This window comes from Madurella fahalii, assembly GCF_045866475.1.
Source record: "Madurella fahalii IFM 68171 DNA, scaffold_2, whole genome shotgun sequence".
Classification (NCBI taxonomy): Eukaryota; Fungi; Ascomycota; class Sordariomycetes; order Sordariales; genus Madurella; species Madurella fahalii.
This window is the reverse complement of record NW_027263972.1, coordinates 4,605,056-4,622,839: the sequence shown is the minus strand read 5'-3', so window position 1 is coordinate 4,622,839 and position 17,784 is coordinate 4,605,056. Positions and strand designations below refer to the sequence as shown.

Sequence of the window (17,784 nt, the reverse complement as noted above, 5' to 3'; positions counted from 1 at the left end):
CGGCGCTGATATGGAGAGGCGCTGACAGCGTGGCAGGCGGTAGACGGTTCGCTCACATTTTGTTCTCCCGCGAGCCGCGTGGCCGTCAGGCACTGGCTAGCGCCGTGGTCACCCGATATCCAGCGTCCCAACGGAACGCGTTCAGAGTAGTCAATCCGCCAGTGGGAACGACAACCGGCCGGGCCTTTTTCTCCAAAAACACATCGTCGACACACAATGGCTCCCATCGTTTCTCCTTGGTCCGGCAGGGCCGGGCGTTTGGCCACCTCGGCCAGCCATCTTTTGGCCCGAGTCCCTGGAACTCCACAACACTGTGCGTGAGGTGCATGACCCGACTGCAAGGCTTGGAAGAACAAGAACAGCCGCGTTTTCATGCTGTGCCCTCGTCAACTGCCGTGTGTCAAGAGACGGGGTACATGACCGGCATACAGACAGGAACGTGGTTGAGGCGGCGCAGCCCAAGGGTGACAGATGGCGCAGCACGGCCTCAAAGCTCGATGCTTTTTTTCCTCGGGGCATGCAGCCCTGTCATGCTCATGTATCCGCAGGAATGAGATGCAGTATAGTTGAGCCTCATGCTCTCCAGTCCACTTCAGTTCACTTCAGGCGACCTTAAGCCCTCACAGTTATCGGCACCGTTCCCTCAATTTCAACGGGGAGGGTTCATAGCCTGAAAACTCCCATCCTACCCTGCGCCCCGAAATTACCGTTTTCCATTCTCCGGCCAAACATGAAAGCTACGAAACGCCAAGGAGAGAGCGCGGCACAGACACGAGAAAGGTCGAGTAAGAGAGGCGGCACTTTTGTCTGTTTGACATGCCGGGCGCTGGAGCTCGTTGAGAGGCCCGCTGTGCCACAAAACGAGGGTTGACTTATCATTAATGTCTTTGCTTCGCCGCCACTGCAAAACTATGTCCCTGGTCGTCCAATATCGGTCGCCTCCAAATGTCACCCTCAAAAGCCTCATATTCCGAACAGACGGGGCAAGCCAGTCAGTCGCCTGCTTGCCACCTCGATGATCCCATTGTCAGTCCGCCAATACCGGGGGTTCACAAACACCCATTTCTGCAACTTTCCGCATCAGGCGAAATAGCCACGGGGGAGCTCACCCCCACCCCCTCTTCATGCCAGAAACATCTCCACTTTGTTCAGCCCAAAATTAGTGCAAGACTGAGACTTCCGATCGGCGTCGTTTCGAGGAACCCAGACGGTGAGACCCTCGTCAAGCCCATGATGTGCCATCGTCCCTCAGAAGCCCAAGGCCCCAGCGGATGGGCATACAGGGATCCCAGATCCAGAAAAGATCCCATCGACAACACTTGCATGCGGGCCAATGCACGGCGGTTAGGTGCTTGTGCGTCCATGTTTAATCAGTTCTCAGCCAATCATCGCTCGCTTAGCCGGGCAGCGACTGCAAACGGACGCTCTGAGGGGTGTCGCTGTGTTTCAGCTGTGTGGTTTTGGGAAAGGCGTCGACTTGGGCCGTGTGCTCGTTTCTCCGCACGGGCACTGTGATCGTCTTTTCCCTTCTCGCTGAGTTATCCATCTCGTCGGCCCGGCCGAAGGTTCCTCTGATGGCCCGCCAGTGTTCTGATCCACCAACCATTCGCAACGTTAGGTGGTTGCCGAAGCCGTCGTACTGCCGCTACCGATGCATAACGACAATCCCGACCGCAGAGCATGGAAACAATCTAGGTGCCTTCATCTGTCACGATATCTCCTTAAGAAAGTTACAGCAACCTGAGGGCTTTTTCGACAGCAAGTCGAGAGATTCCACTCCTCCCCGGCAAGCCCATGAGGCTTTTTCTTACCTAATCAGGCGTCTCGTCACGACCACGCCAACCCGGGACCGAGAGCGATTTACCCTCGCAATAACAATGGAACCCGGAAGCTGGGGTTGGCGCGGGTGTCTAGATAGCAGGCGCGAGGTGTCCGGAGAAAACCATCTGCTTGTCGGTTCGGGTTTGGCTTTATCTTCCCGCGCCAGCTTCTAGTGGGATGTGGTACGAAACTGGGCCCTCGATCAGCCCAATCAACGCGAACCACGTCTCCAAGCCCACACCCACAGTAGGAAAGTCTGATGAGGGGGCAGGCTGGCGATTCCTGTCCGTCCCATCGTTCTCGTTCGCGGGACAGGCTTACTGTTTTTGTTTATCACCTTCTGCCCGGCCGTTGCGAAGTCTCAACGTGTGCGGTTTCATTTTCTTTTTTCTTTTCCCTTCTTTTCCCCCCATCATTGAGCCGCTACATCTCCCTTACATAGTACATTAGCGTCTTTTTGTGCGGCGTACATCAGCCCTAGCTCTTCCCTGTTCTCGGGAAGGAGACCGGATTATGCAAACCATAGGGCACCGCGACTCTTGCACCGTCTTCTTGCGGTTCCTATTCGCTAGGAAAAGCTGCATGCGCGGACCGTTTTCCGCCTTACATGCGCGGCCAGGATTGAAGCGATGGGCAGCGTGTGGGCGGCACATGTAATTGGAGTGGGTGGTGGAGCAAACCAAGACCGCCCAAATCACAGTGCGATTTGATCGCAGCGTGGTTGCTGACCACATGGGGTGCTGGCATCTCAGTTGGATCTCGCTAAACTTATCAAAATCACCCGAGATCTTCTACAACAAGTACCTTTACTGCTCTGCTCTCCGACTCGTCCGCCCGATTGTGGTTGCAAAAAACTCAATGGGAGGTTTTTTTTTTTTTTTTTTTTTCACCTTCACGGGTTGAATTTAGCCTTTTCTGCCGTCCATATCGCGGGGTGTTGGCGATCTCTCTCTTCCCTGGGTTTTCGCACATCCCGTCTCAGCACTCACAATGGCGGTTATCCGGCTCCACTCTTGCAAACGCATGGCTATCTTCCAGAACCACTTTGCAGCACTGACAGCTTCTCAATTAACATCCCGCACCCCCTTTCCTTGACACTGCAATCTTGTAGTCAAGTTGTCCCGGAAAGCCAATGGTTTGTGAACGGGTACATCCCCCGGCGAATCCTATTCGCACTGTACGGCTCTAGAGCTGCTCACCGCCACTCTTGGACCTGTTAAACCAACCCCCTCGATCGGAAGCCGCGCTCGAGGGGCGGTACCATCGGCGACCCCTAACAGGCCTCACCAATGATATCTCGCCAAGGTGGCTTCCCTTAACTCTTCTCATTGCTCCAACCATGATTTTGCCTCGGCGAGATCCCTGCGCATCCTTGCCTATCGACATCAACAGTGCCGTCTTCGGCTTCTAGCCCTCTTCGGCCGGGCCATCCAGCATCAAGCGCAGCAAGGAATAACACGACACGACACGACAACGACAACGACATATTCACCTCAACCGGACTCGACTAGGGCAATAAAAACGGAGCGTCTTGACAACGGCCGTAATGAGCGATCCACTCCTCATCAACCCTGTTTTGGTGGCTCTTTTTTTTTTTTTTTTTTTTTTTTTTTTTTTTTTTTTTTGTTGGTATTCGCCGCGAAATTCGAAATTGGCTGACAGCCAGGATCGGGTGAGCCGTCGTTACACCTCTTCAGCTTCTCCGCTCGTTCGGCAATCTCCTTCCCCCGCCCCCGCCTCGGCTTCATCGAGGGTCGGGCTCTCCCACCCACGACCGCCGAAGGACTCCACGCGAACGAGGCGCCAAGAACCGCAGAGCTCAGGAAAAAAACAATTTGCTGAAGATCTCTCACCAGGAACTTCTCGAGCTGGATATATTGACTCCCAGACAGCCAACAAGCTCCGGGACGCTGCCCGCGGGGGTGAAGGGAAGAGGAGTGTTTACTGGCGGTTGGGATTGCCCTCTCTGTGGGGCATCAAAAGCCTGAATGGCCAGAGCGCCAGCATGGGCTGATAGCGCTTCCCCTCGCCAAGACTCTCATCCCTTGTCGTGGCCGCGCTTGAGAGGACTCGGCTCTGCCACCATGCCGTCGCGGGGCGGCTCCGGGGGAGCTGCGCAGTAGCCTCGAGGCTCCTGTGTGGAAGATCTGCCTCTACCGATGCGCTGTCACACATTAGCCTACAGGCTGCATATGAACTAGCAGCAGTCGGGAACCGTGGAGGGCACCGATGAGAGCGAGCTGTGTCTCCCTTACATACGGGGAGATGGACGCGAATACTGTATACATACATACTATAGATACACTAAGCAGCGCGGCAAGCGGGAACCAAGAGGAAGCCGTGCCGGTGCGACCCCTCGCGCTGCCGCCAGACAGCACGTCCAGCAGGTGTGCAGCCCCGCTTCTCTGCCGCCACTCGATCAACGAGATCAAGCAGAAGCCCGGACCCATCAGATCAAGTTGCCGCATGCGCTGCGCTGCATGGAAGGGTCCCCGGAAATGCTTCCAGGCATGCTGCTGGTCTCGGGCACGCGTCCCCGACATGCAGCAATGTCCGAGATCTCCGCCTTTCCACGATCTCGCAAATTGAGACGCTCGGCCATTTTGGAAAACGCATACGCCAATTCGCTCTGCCGGGCCCTGTCACGAACGAACCGCGGTAGATTGCAATCACCAGGACTTTGCCTCGGAAGGACAGAGAGCCATTGACACGGCCGGCCAGCTAGCCGGCCGGCTACTGTGGTTCCAAAAGGGGGTAAATTGCCCGGGGGCCAGCGAGGGTCTTGCCTTGAGATGGTATGCAAGACGCACCACGCTACCCAACTCGCCGCGGCGACACCACGAAGCCGGACGCAAGGCAAGTATGATTCGCATGTGCACGCTCCTCCTGCTCCAAGGTCGCCCACCACCAAGAATGACGCCTGTCAAGCCGCAGCCACCACAAAATACCTGAGCCCGTCGTGTAACCCCATCCACGATGGGCAAATCGGTAGGAGTCTACCCGTCCAAAGAGCCGTGGGACGGAGTTGCCTGCGGTGGTAGCTAAAAGAATACGAAAGCCCATTTTCCGCCATCTTTATCCCTCTGGCCCCGCCACTCGGCCCAGCGCCCATGGAAACTTGGAAACATGGAAACATGGAAATAACTGCCTATCAGTTTGTCGCTTCTTATCGCTGCTAAAACGCTTGCCGCCGCCGGCAGGCAATAATTAGGCGCAATCATTTCAAGAGCCGCAGATGAAGGAACACTTGAGAGAGACATTTATCCAAACGGTCACGACAGATCGCCAGACGGACTCAAGATCTTTTTGTCTCTCATTTCATCACTCCTTGACGGTAGATGAACCCTTAGCACGGACCAACTCCAGGGTCCCGATGCGAGCTTCCCCCGCCGCCCCAATATGCAAGGAGCCGGCGCCTGTGCTGCTTGGTGTGGCTGTCACTTGTTCCCCTCTTTCACTAGAAACGGCATGGGCCATGGTGCCGTTTTCCTGCGATGGAAGCTCCACTGCTTGGGGGGGGCGGGGGTCAAGGCACCCGACCCTTCTTGCAGTAAATCACAGGACGTGTGACGTACTGTACTGTGCCAGCAGAACCATGGTAGGGAGAGTGTTGGCCGGGCTGGATGGGCGGGCACATTCCCCCATCCCAGATCCCTTCACACATGGGCGTCTTGCTTGTGCTTCATTATGCGTTCCAAGGCCTGGGGATTGAATTCATCCACAGCTGAGCCCGCTGAAGGGTAAAATGAGGGGGGCAAAAAAACAATACATGCAACCCCAAGGTAGCTACGGGACGTGGATGGCAGGGAGCGGGAGGTAAAGCGGCGGCGGCAACGGGAGAGTCAAACATGGCAAGGGCACTTATCCATGTCCATGTGGGCATTTTGGGGGGGGGGGGGGGGGGGGGGGGGGGACAAGCACAGGGGAAGGAAGCAAGACATTCCGGTTGCATGAATACCCCGGGCCACGGCACGGTCGTAACCTCTGAAGAATCGGCGGCCGAGGCTGAGTCCTACTTTGAAACGAGGGTGAGATGATAAGCGAGGTTAGAAAAGAGTGAAAGAGTGTGTGTGTGTGTGTGTGTGTGGAAAAAGAGAAAGAGAGAGAAAAAGAGAGGGAAAGAGAGAGCCCCTGCGGTCCGGTCTTTGGACAGTGGGTATGATTATCGGCGGGTGTTACGGGAGATATTGGCGGGCATATCACATCGTTTCCCCGGATCTCTGAACAATCTTCAATATCGGCAGCGCATGCTGTGCATGAACCGCTGTGGCTGGCTGCACGGGGGGGCGCAGGGGGCCAGGGCAGCGGCCGCCCAGCATCAAGGCCTCACATTGTATGTGATCGCTGTGTACTATTGTATGCACTCCATACCTTTACCCGAGTATGCTGCGGCGTCATCGATCTCCTGTATAGACGTCGAGAATCGTATGAGATGTGTGCGTCCCAACGACCAGCATCATGTCGGTGATAATGGTGAGGAGAACTGGAATTGGAATAGAATAAACATCGAGACAAAAAGGAAACCCTCTGAATCCAGAAATCTGGCGGCGCCGCACACCTTAGCAGAGCAACTATGTCGGTACTGCGTGTGCGGCGCGGGGAGAAGGCAAAGCATGGCGGCGGCATATCGTAACGCTCAGGGTTTCTGTTTCGACGAGGATCTACCGCTTAAACTCGCACTGCATACACAGTAGCGTGGTAAGTCCGGAATATTGGGAGGCGCATGACCCTAGGCACCACAGAAACGGGAAACGGGAAACATAGAAATAAGAGGAAGCGCGCATGAAAATAAAACCAAACGGTTTATCATTTAGACTATCGGCAGTGGCAGCAACCCGCGTGCATTGTCAAGCGGTAGATCATATAACCCAGCTATCGGCAAGGTTTACCGCGTAGTCCAGTCTGCGGGGGGGGGGGGGATTATTTGATTACTTGATCCAGAGAAAAAGGGGTGACAATGGTGTGTCTGTAAATATTTCAGTCTCGGCGGCTGACATGGCGGACAATAAGCAGTGGTGATATTTTAGCTGAGAAACAAAAAATAAAAAAAGAAGGCTCGGGACATCCCTAGCTTCCCAAGAGGTGGGAAAGAATACCCAAGGGCGACCTGAAAAGGGAAGAGTGAGACAAAGAGGGAAAAAAAAAAAAAAAAAAAAAAAAAAAGGGGGGGGGGGGCGAGAGGGAAGGGGGGGGTTGGGGTTGACTTCGCTCCCAATAGGGCCCCCAAAATGCCCTCAGTAATGTGACGCTGTGCGAGGGAAGGTGAGAAAGCTGTGTGTCACACAAAGCGGCCCAGCCCAGCAAAACCCCGGCTTAGCAGTCCACTCTCTTTTATCGTCGCCTCGTCAGCCACCTACACAGTACCAGTTACCGGTCAATCAGCGAGCAGACAGTATATTAAAAACGAAAATGGATTTTGGGTCTGACGGATCTCATCCATGGCGGGTGGGCTTAAACAGGAGGTCGAGAGGAGGGGCGAAGGACCGATGTGCACGGGGCGGAGTATCGAGCTTGACACAGAGTCCCGGTTCTGAGCCGCGGACATGGATAGCCTCGCGAGGGTGTTGGGTGTTGGGTGTTGTGTTGAAGTACCTACCAAAGAGAGGAACACACACAAAAGAAAAAGGGAAAAAAGAAAAAAAAAAAGATGGAATTGGTTGCCCGCCGGATTCAGCCAGAATACACAGACCAGAGTAGCACCTACCCGCCCTCATGTGACTTCGCGTCTTTCTTCCAGGCAGAAGCTGTGATGGTTGCTCGGTGGTGACGCGAGTCGTGCCTTTTTTGCCGCGGTGGAGATAGTCCTCGCTCATTCCTCCTTGTTGTTTGTTCCGCTTCTTTGTTTCTCTGTTCACAGAAAGTTGTCCTACTTTCCTACCCTCCTTCAGCGTATCTTAAAGATCAATCGATGAATTACACCTTGGGACGGGACAGCATACATTCTCAATGCCACCGCCTCAGCCTCTGCCTCCGCCACCGCCTCCAAAACAAAAGCTGCCCCTGCTAGCACAACCACGATACAGTCGCAACTTTGACCCCTGGAACGCCATCTCAACTGGCCATCAGCGTGCCGAGGCGGACGGGCCGCCAGGATGGCGAGAGTCGCGCAACATCAAGATGAACACCCAGTTCCGGGCAGACCACTCGGGCGGACGACGCATCTCAGACACAGTTAGCGCAGGGTCTGACGACTTTGACGAGCGCCTAGGCATGCTCGTGCCCAAGGAGCTGCGCGCCCGCTCCGCAAAGAGCGTTGCCGATATGCTGCGCAACCCGGGGAGCATGCGTGCCGTGTCGGCTTCGGCGTCGGCGTCGGGATCCACTCCTGCGTCCTGTCCGCCGCCAGAGAAGGGGTTAAAGAGCGAGGGCAGAGCTGGCTTCGGTATGATGACGGAGGAAACGCTCAGTCTGGAACGCAAGGCCAGGGACGAGGCGCGTGCGGAGGCGAGGGCGAACCAGGCGGAGCAGCGCAAGATCTTCGACGGCCTCGTCATTTACGTCAACGGCAGCACACACCCGCTCGTCTCAGACCACAAGCTCAAGCACTTACTCTCGGAGCACGGCGCCCGCATGTCGCTCCATCTGGGCCGCCGCCAGGTCACCCACGTCATCCTGGGGAAGCCGTCCGGCGCGAGCGGCGGCGCTGGCGGCGGGCTGGCGGGTGGCAAGCTCGAAAAGGAGATACGCCGCGTCGGCGGATATGGCATCAAGTTCGTGGGCGTCGAATGGTGAGTCCCAGTGTATTGTACACATACCCCCCCTACGGTCTCGTTTTACCCCCCCTGGCGACGCTCGTGTGCGGATGATGCGGATACTGTGCAAGGCCAGCTGGCGGACTGACCATATTGTTCGAAATCTAGGGCGCTGGAGAGTATCAAAGCCGGCAAGCGGCTTCCCGAGGCGAGGTTCGCCAATCTCAAGATTGCTGCGCGTGGCCAGCAGAGTGTCCTTCTCGGAGCCTCCTCCAAGGCCGCCGGGAGCACGCAGCACCCTGCCGCGGGTATCCCGGGGGGCTAACACACCGCCGCGTGTCAGACCTCTCCGAACCACTCTATTACGATTTTCTTTTTCTTTTTTTTACGTCTCGTCTAGCATATTGGAGCGGTTGGGCCGTTGGACAGAACCAGGGGGGCCGCAGATTGTTTGTCACGGCCACGTCGAACTGCACGATATATTGCTTTGCATGGCGCAGGCGTTCTGGATGGGCGTTGATGGGTTCACGTCACACTTTTAAACGGGGCGGTTGCGGGATCCGGCATCGCGAGGTTGCATCTGCACTCGCATTTTGCATTCGGGGGTTGGGTGGGAGAATAGGCCCCTGGAGTGGCTTGCATGGTTGGTGTTTTGCTGGACGCAGGATCAACCGTTTTCCAAGACGCTGGTTGGTTACCTCGTTGTTTACTTTTACCATCTCGTTTCTTCCCAAGAGGGCTTGTGATCTTAGACGCGACCGGTCTGGGACGCAATCGCCCTGTTGCGTGCGCTGAGAAGCAGCCATCCGCGGAAAGGCAGAAATGTTGAGCAAGCCTTGCTGTGTTCTGGTCCCTGCAGGGGTGGATAATCCCGAGCCTTCTTTCTCTCTCACGGAGAGGAGACGGATGACCACCTTGAGAAAGTTCAGCATCGCTCGCTCGCCTCGGTCGAACGGATCTGCTTCAACTTAGGTTGCTCTTGGCAGCTGTGTCATGCGTCTCGATGCCAGGCATCGTATGAGTCCCGGATCTGAAGTGGTTACCCAAGAGAAGACCGAGATAGCTGCAGATGGTTCCAGCCGCTACGGTCTTCCCGCACTTGTCCAGTCCGCCGGACAATTCCCTCTTAGTCACCGGCACTCTCTATCCCGACTCAGTTCTCAGGTCACACGGGCAACAATTACACCCGCACTGCAGCATCTAGATGACCTTGTGCTTGTGTCGCACTGCGCGCCGGTCTTCTCCGGTCTTCTCTTTGCTTCATACTCCCCGTTTCCGGGACTCTCCCCCTCTTGAACCACGCCCCCTTTTTTCCTCCGCCACTCAACCGGTTCCCCCAATGCGCCGGGCGATCTAGATCAGACCCCGTTATGTACCTAGAATACTGCGGTGCCGCGAGGGCCGCCTAAGCCGCTAAGCGTCTGTTTCCCTTGTTCTCTGTACGTCAGACTCACCTGCACACCCCGTCTTACCCACGGTAAAGTCTGTCGCTGGGCTAGAGAATGCCGTCCGTGAGTAGTACATGCCAGCAGCCAAGCCTCGTGATAGCCCCGGTCCTCCCTCTGCTTGTGGCTCGCCTGGGAGAGCTTCGGTTTCAAGGCGGCCGCTAGGTTGCGTTAATATAGCACCTTATGTGGCTGGCTAGAGCCCGTTGCTTTGCTTATTGTCAATCTATCCTCGCCGAACTGCGTTACCTACGCGTTGCGCACAAGCCGGGGGGTTGGTGGGGAGGAAAGGGGGATTGCCACTACTAAGTTTGGTGGTCATCGTGTTCTCGCACCGCGGAAGTATCCATCGAGTTGGGGGTTGGTTGTGAATGTGTCACGCGGAGATGGGGAGAGAGGAGGCCACGGGGATGATGACCACTCTCGCCTCGTGGGGAGGGCAGGCATGCTATGGCGCCACGACCCGAACTGCTTCGAGTCTGTGTTGAGTGGCGCCCCTTGTGTTCCCTGCAGTGTCCGGCCCAGAACTGAAAGGGCGTCTCTCAGCTGTGGTACGATTGCCCCTGAGGTTACATGATCAGCCTCGCCTCGTACATGGTGACGCTTGAGTAATGGAAACCTTCGCCCTTCTTTCACTTGCCTCACTCTAATCCGAGGCTCGGAATGGCGGAAGGCGGTGGCTGGAGTTCCTCAGGGTAGGTCACTTGGAGCTTGTGAGCCGCCATGTACAGCATTGTGCCTCCAACACGCACATTCTATTCTAGACCTTCCACCGGGACCACGCCAGCCGCCAGAAGTGTCGCCGCCCGGAAGCATGCAGAGCCAAACAGGACCACTGGGACGGACGACATACCCACCGTACCACCCAGTGACCCGGCATTCACGTAGATTGTGTGATCCGGCAATGTAGACTTGTGGACATCGCCTGGCCAAGTCATCATCCCTCTTCCATACGAATGAACCAGCCCCATCACAGCAACAGCAAGAGGAGACAGCACAAATGGCAGTGCTATTCTCCGTCCTATGGCGGGAAAGCGAATCAGTCAACCAAGATAACCGCTTTGGGATGGAGCGCTGTGGGAATGGATGTTGAAACACGAGGCAGACGAACACAAAACAGGCCGCTGGCCTCTAGCCAGGCGCCTTGCATAGCGGGTTGTAGCCATCGGGAGGTTCGGTATCATGGAAGAGAAGTCGTAGTAGATAATGGAAACACAAAAACGTGTTTGGCAGTACCGAACGAATGCGTATACTGTGCTGTTCACCGGTAGGTGTCCGATTACGTAGGTTTTATGTAGCCATTCAGAATAGGATGTAAATGTGGTGAGAGAAACGGATATCAATTAGAAGGCGAAAAGCGGGGTGGACACAATACCAAGTGAATGGTGTCCCTGTGATCAAGCTTTCCTGACGCTAGAGGGAAGGGTCATGACACAATTTGGGACATACTGAGTAGCGCTCAGGCAGCGCTGGATCCCCTAACAGTGAGGGTTGTCGTAATCAGAGTGCCGTGATCAGCGTTCCTAAGCTCGGGCATGCTGGTGATCTTTGGTTTGCGAGAAGCCCCGGGGGGTTTCAAGGTGACCACCTCGATTTCCTTGCATCCTTATCAAACCGATGTTACTTAATATGAACTGAGAGGGCAAGGCCCGAGCAATCACGGCTTACCCACTAAACCGAGCCACTGCCATTGGCAAGCCTTCATATTGCCGTACCTTACTCCAACCTTGCTCTATCACCTCTGCCTGTTTTGCCCTTCTCAATCAAGCACAATGCTAGCGTAGTTATCGAGGTCGTGGGCCTAGCGGTTAGATAGAAAAAGGTTGAAATACATCGCTAGGCATGATATATGCGCTGTTGTTCCCACAATACAATACAACTTGTAGTACATCAAGATGATTCAAGAGCATTCACTGTCGCGAGGAGCCGGACCATGTTAGCCGGAACCACCATCCTCGTTTACATCGTCTTTCTACCTCTGATTACTCCTCGTCGTTCCACCTCACCAAAGATAGAAATCACGCTCGTCACGATACGACACGGGTAGTACTTACAACAACCAACAGGCAGCCCATCTCAAGCGCAACAGCAACACATCACCCGCATATACAGAAACAAGAAACAAGGCAACCCCCGCCCTTCTCCCCCTTCTTCTGCCATCAAAGCTTCGCCTTCCCCTCCCTGCCCTCCACAGCCCGATGCCTTGCCGCCTTCCCGCCAGCAACAAAATACTCCCTCACTTTCTGCCTCGCCACCTCGACCACCCCAGCATCCTCCACCGTCGACGGCACGGCAACCGGCTTGTCAAACTCACCGTGCACCGCGTTCTCCACCAGCTCTCTGAGAACCCTGCGCAGCGTCTTGCCCGACCGCGTCTTGGGGATCATCCCCTTGCCCTGGATCATGCCGCCGAGGCTGGCGATGGCGCCGACCTGGGTCCGGACGAGCTTCTGGATCTCGGCGAAGAGCTGCTCGTCGGGGACGGGGGAGGAGGTGCTGACGAAGGCGAAGGGGAGGTGGCCCTTGAGGGCGTCCGGGATGCCGACTACGCTGGCTTCGGTCACGAGGGGGTGGGAGGTGATGGCTTGTTCGAGGGTGCCGGTGCTGAGGCGGTGGGCGGCGACGTTGATGATGTCGTCTGCGGGAAGGGAGGGTTTTCCTCTTGCGTTAGCGTCTGGTAGATCTGCCCGCGGTGAAAGGGGGACAACGCGACGTACCTGACCGTGCCATGATGTGGATGTAGCCGTTCTCGTCGATCCACCCGGCGTCGCCCGTGTCGATCCATTTGCCTCCGAACCGCTTCAGGTAGCCTTTGTAGAACCGCTCTTCGTCCTCCCAGAGCGTGCGGAAGGCCGTCGGCGCAAGCGGGAGTGCAAGGACGATGTTGCCCATCTTGCCGCGGGGAACCTCGTTGCCCTGGTCGTCGACAGCCCTGGGTCAAGAGTTAGCGCTCAGTGTCGCCGCGATAGGGTGTTGGGAAAGACATACCTCACATCGAAACCTGGCATCGCCTTTCCGGCACTGCCGGGCTTGATAGGCAGGGGCGGATGGTCCCTGATCTCCGTCTTTCGATCCTTGCCGGCATGCGGTGCCATGGCAATGCCCGAGATAGGCGAGCCAGACTCGGAAGACCACCAGTTATCGACGACGTGGGCGTTCTTTGCTCCGTACTTCTTAAGGAGGTCCTGATACATGGTGATGATGGCCGGTTCTGACCGCTCGCCGGCGAGGAACAAGGCCCTGAGACTCCTCAACCCGGCACGCTCTCCGATGCGGGTGATGTGGGAGTTGTCCGGGTCATCCTTGCGAATCGCTCGTAACGCCGTTGGCGCGGTGAACATGGTGTTGATCTTGTATTCATCAACGAGGCGCCAGAACGCGGAGGCGTCCGGGGTGCCGACGGGCTTGCCCTCGTAGAGGACGGTAGCTGCGCCTGTGAGGAGCGGCCCGTAGAGCGTGTAGCTGTGCGAAACAACCCAGCCGATGTCGCTAAAGCAGCCCATCTCGTTCTATGTTAGTAAAAGCGGCAAAGGTAATGGGTGGGGACCCGTCTTACCACATCCCCTGGTCCGTGGATGCCAAAGAGATACGAGATTGACATGTGCAGTCCAACCGCGTGGCCACCAGACTCCCTCAGCACACCCTTCGGCAAACCGGTTGTGCCACTGGTGTAGATGATGTAGATGGGATCGGTCGACTTGACGGGCACGCACTCAGCCCTGAAGCCGCGGGCCCGGACACTCCGGGCTAGGTGTTGCCATTTCCTCTGGCCCTCTTGCTTGAGGGTAGGCCTCCATGGTAGCTCGTCCCGCTGCCTGTTCCATGTTAGCCGTTTGCGGTAGGGATACCAAAGATGGGAATACTTGCCAGATGATGGTCCTAGGCGGCTTCCAAGGCGAGATGCGGATCGCCTCCTCGACGAAGCCGCGGTAGCTGACCGGCGCCTTATTGCCCTCAATGCCGCACGATGCGGTCAGAATGGCGACGGGTCGCGACGCCTCGATCCGCTGGGCCAGAGCACCGGCGGCGAAGCCTCCAAAGACAACAGCATGGATGGCACCCAGACGGTTGATGGCGAGGATGCCGATCAGAGCGGCAGGGATCATGGGCACTGGCGTGGCATCAGCATCTGCCTTGCACGATACTCTAGAATACTTGAACAGCCTTACTGTAGACGAGCACGACATCTCCCTTTTTGACGCCCTCCTGGCGCAGGGCGGCCGCAAAGACCTCGACCTCGTCAAGCAGCTGCTTGTACGTGATGCGCTGCTTGGTGTTGGTGACAGGGCTGTCGTAGAGGATGGCAGGGGCGTCGCCGCGGCCGGCGAGTACATGGCGATCTACACAGTTGTAACACGTTGAGATCTCGCCGTCGGGGAACCACACCCAGTGGTCGTGCGAGTCGCCAGTCTTGAGCTTTTTTGTTGTCCGGGCGAGGACGGCCGATGGCTTCTTGTGCCAATGCAAATGCTCCGCTTGGTGTCCCCAGAAGCTCTCCGGATCCGTGAGAGAGTGGTGCTGGACCTCGTCCTGCGGGTGGTCCATAGTTGTATTTCAGAGGTCTCGGGAGTCTCGGGAGATGCTTTCACCGCTCCAAGCAAAATTTAACGAGAGGTATCATAAACAATGCTGACAATGTGATGCTCAGTAGCAGTCGAAATCAATTGATCGGTTAACTAGCCGGTTTGATGGTCCAGTCTCTTATGTCTCGAATTGGTTGTGATTCCTCGGCCGACCAATGCTCAGGATACCGACGTATCCTCGGCCGTGTCGTTGAAGTCGCGTGTCCCCGCATTCCGTTACCCCGACATTTTCGGGTTGGGGACCGGGGGATCGGCGGGCGAGACGAGGACCGATTGGCCGCCTGTGGCTTTCGTACCGAAGCCCTCGCCGCGTCACTCAGCCGGGGGTTTTTGAGAGCAGAAACGGAGAGATGGAATATCACGGCGAACGGCTTCGTGCTTCTTTCCCACGCAAAGATGCAGGAGCTCGGCTCCTCCGCATTCTCTCGGCGCGGGGCGACGATAACTGTGGTACAAGCAAGGCCGAGGTTGGATTGAGTTTCTGCTGGGATTAAATGTTGCCAACTGCTCGCTGAAGCTAAGGTGCACTGGACCACTCTGGTGGCCGGTAACGGTCCATCTACTGTGTACTAGTTGGCATTAGTTGGAACGGCGGTACTGCTACAGTACACTACTACGTAGCTATCATCAATGCTCTCGCAGCAGCCAAACTGACCATGTCCCTGTGCAAGAGTCCGGGGCGGGGGTTGAGCTCGGGTGAACCCTCCGGATCCGGTGCTGTCGGGTACCACAACTCCACGATGATTTTGCTGCACTCCCCCTGTGTTCTCTTCCGGACGCGATCGCGTCGACCAGAGCTTCTCATGGTCCAGACCTTCCATCCGATGGATAGCGGACCGGGGTCGTGATCACCAAATCTCGCTTGCCCTCTCGACCATCCAACCAGCCAGGTGTGGGCCCGGAAAGCATTGAAAGATAACGTTCGATGACTGCACGACGTGACTACCAATCGGGCCTTGGTCTGTATTGTATCTGCATTAGTCCCACTTCCCGTTGCGTCTTTTTGGGTCATTTGTTGAACAGGCAGTGAATGGAACTTGTGTCTTTCTATTGTTTTATTATTATTATTTCTTCTTTTTTCGTTTCCTTCCCCTCTCTCGCGCTGTGGTCATGCCGGCTGTGCTAGCGACGTCGGGAAGGTTTTCGACCCACGGCGGAAAATTGGCGCCAACGCGGACGCGGCGTGTGCTGGTACTGATGGGGCGCTCTATTGCTGCGTGTAGCATTCCCTGTCCCGCCTCGGAGTGAAACGTTGCAGACGAGATGGGCGGCAGGCACGGTTGCCAATATTTTCTCTTTTGGTTTGGCCGAGATGAAGTCTTCGGCTGGTTCTCACTCAGCCAACAATTCAGTTAGAGTTAGTCAAGAAGGTAGGCTTGCAGCTGGCTGCTATTGTGTGATGGAGTCCCAAACCAACCGCTCCAGAGATCAAACCAGCCGCTGCCGAGATAGCCTGAAAGGGGTTTCTCGATCCTACCCGGGACGCCGGCGATTAAATCGACGTATTAAACGGCGGTGTTATGATGATCAGTCAATAACCGGGTCTCCTTGACCTGCGAATCGAAATGTCGATAAACACATGCCGTATTTCTGTGGAACCATATCAGGGGGCTCCACCTCTCGGTCTGCTTCACCGCCGGGTTATCAGTGACCAAACCTAGCAAAAGGTGAGTTGGAAGGGAAATCTGACCAAGATAAGCAGCCTGACAGAATTGGCCTCGAAGCAAGACAATGGACAGTTAGCTCTATGTTGGATCAGAGAGTGGGATAGCCACTACACATCGTAAACTTTTCCCACTGGCAAGCCGGGCACAAGCAGAGCATGACAGCCACAACGCGAGACATCAATGGGCAAGGGTTGAAAGCGTTTAATATTTGTCAAGGAACACTTTCCAATCGAGAGAACCCCGAGGGTATGCATGTAGAGACAAGACCCGCACAGATCCGCCCAGTCGTGAGAATGGACAACCTCGAGCACGAGAATTGGGAAGCTCCCCACGAAATCCCCGAAGATCAAACGTACAGAATCCCGTCCCCACGGCGCGAGGATTCCAACTACTTCATCCGTACATCCCCGGATGCCATCCTCCTCTATCCGTCCATTCTCCTCCCCCCCCCCTCCCCCCCCCCAACACTCTTCCCCTCCTCGGATTACCCCGTTCTACCCCCACGCTCGTCCGTCCATCCCTCATGATAAGTGATTAAAAATTACGAGTCCGCGCCCGCCAGCATAGGTACACGTCTCAAGCGGGCGCGGAAGCGAGCAGCACCATGGTGAGGAATGAATTTAGAGGACGAAAGCCGCGAGACCGAGGACACCGGCGAGGGCGCCACCCGAGAGGGCAGCGGTGCGGCCAGCACCGGCCGTCGGCAGGGGGCTCCTGGTAGGTGCAGGGTTGGTGATGGTGCCAACGGGGGGCTTGGTGGGGTTGGCCGGGACCGAGGTGGCAGTGCTGTTGTGGTAGGCCGGAGGGTTGCTATTTATCTCGGGTTAGTTTTCGTGGCTCGTGTGTCATGGCCGCGGGGATTTCACAGGGGGGGACGAACCAGTTGTCGTTGCTGCAGACGACCGACGAGATGGTGGTGATGGGCCGCTTGATGGTGCAGCCGCCATCGCAGTTGGTGATGGTCAGGGTGGTAGCCTCGGTGACGGTGTAGGTGTGGCCGCCATACTCGACCTCGGTGGGCTGGGGGCAGAAGGTGGTGATGGCAGTGACAACCTCAGTGGTGTAGGTCACGTTCTGGAAGGCCGAAGCGCCGGCAGCGAGGGCAAGGACGACAGCGGAGAACTTCATCTTGACTGATTTGTTCGGGTGTGTAATTTGTCTACTCGAGAGAGTCTGGTCGTTGGGAAGTGTCGCGAGGTTTTGCGAGGCGCGAGGGCTCGAGAGTTTCGTTGAAAACGAGTGAAATTGACTAAAAAGTCAGGGTTGTTTGGTTAGAGAGCGTATGGGTGAGGAGAGAAAAGGAAGGGAAGACGAGTCTGGCTGCGTGAGCGAAAGTCTTGTTATATAATAGCGGCGCGTCTAATTAACGGCGGCGCAACGGCGGATGGTCACCCCATCCTAGATGGACAACCCTGGATGCTGACCCATGTTGCTCGCGAGCCAATTTTGCACGCACCGGTTGCTGTGATGCGTCCATCCGAAAATGGCCAAATCACTTTGCAGAACAGGGGCGGATGAAAGGGGGTGTGTGGGTCGGCGTGACAGCGCTGGCGGCCAACGGAGAGCGCTCGATTGC

The 17,784-nt window shown here is 56.3% G+C and overlaps 3 protein-coding genes across 3 annotated transcripts; 1 reads left to right on the top strand and 2 right to left on the bottom strand.

The window, feature by feature from the left end:
* Window positions 1–7,767: 7,767 nt before the first annotated feature.
* MFIFM68171_04103 (BRCT domain-containing protein) lies at window positions 7,768–8,838 on the top strand (the record flags this gene model as incomplete). The annotated part of the gene is made up of 2 exons (XM_071059523.1): window positions 7,768–8,549; window positions 8,682–8,838. The coding sequence occupies 2 exons, from the start codon at window positions 7,768–7,770 to the stop codon at window positions 8,836–8,838; spliced, it is 939 nt and encodes a 312-aa protein (XP_070915624.1).
* Window positions 8,839–12,117: 3,279 nt separating this feature from the next.
* MFIFM68171_04102 (Propionate-CoA ligase) lies at window positions 12,118–14,503 on the bottom strand (the record flags this gene model as incomplete). The annotated part of the gene is made up of 6 exons (XM_071059522.1): window positions 12,118–12,596; window positions 12,676–12,890; window positions 12,947–13,467; window positions 13,515–13,773; window positions 13,826–14,069; window positions 14,128–14,503. The coding sequence occupies 6 exons, from the start codon at window positions 14,501–14,503 to the stop codon at window positions 12,118–12,120; spliced, it is 2,094 nt and encodes a 697-aa protein (XP_070915623.1).
* Window positions 14,504–16,828: 2,325 nt separating this feature from the next.
* Window positions 16,829–17,336, bottom strand: MFIFM68171_04101 (Clock-controlled protein 6; the record flags this gene model as incomplete). The annotated part of the gene is made up of 2 exons (XM_071059521.1): window positions 16,829–17,018; window positions 17,089–17,336. The coding sequence occupies 2 exons, from the start codon at window positions 17,334–17,336 to the stop codon at window positions 16,829–16,831; spliced, it is 438 nt and encodes a 145-aa protein (XP_070915622.1).
* Window positions 17,337–17,784: the final 448 nt, after the last annotated feature.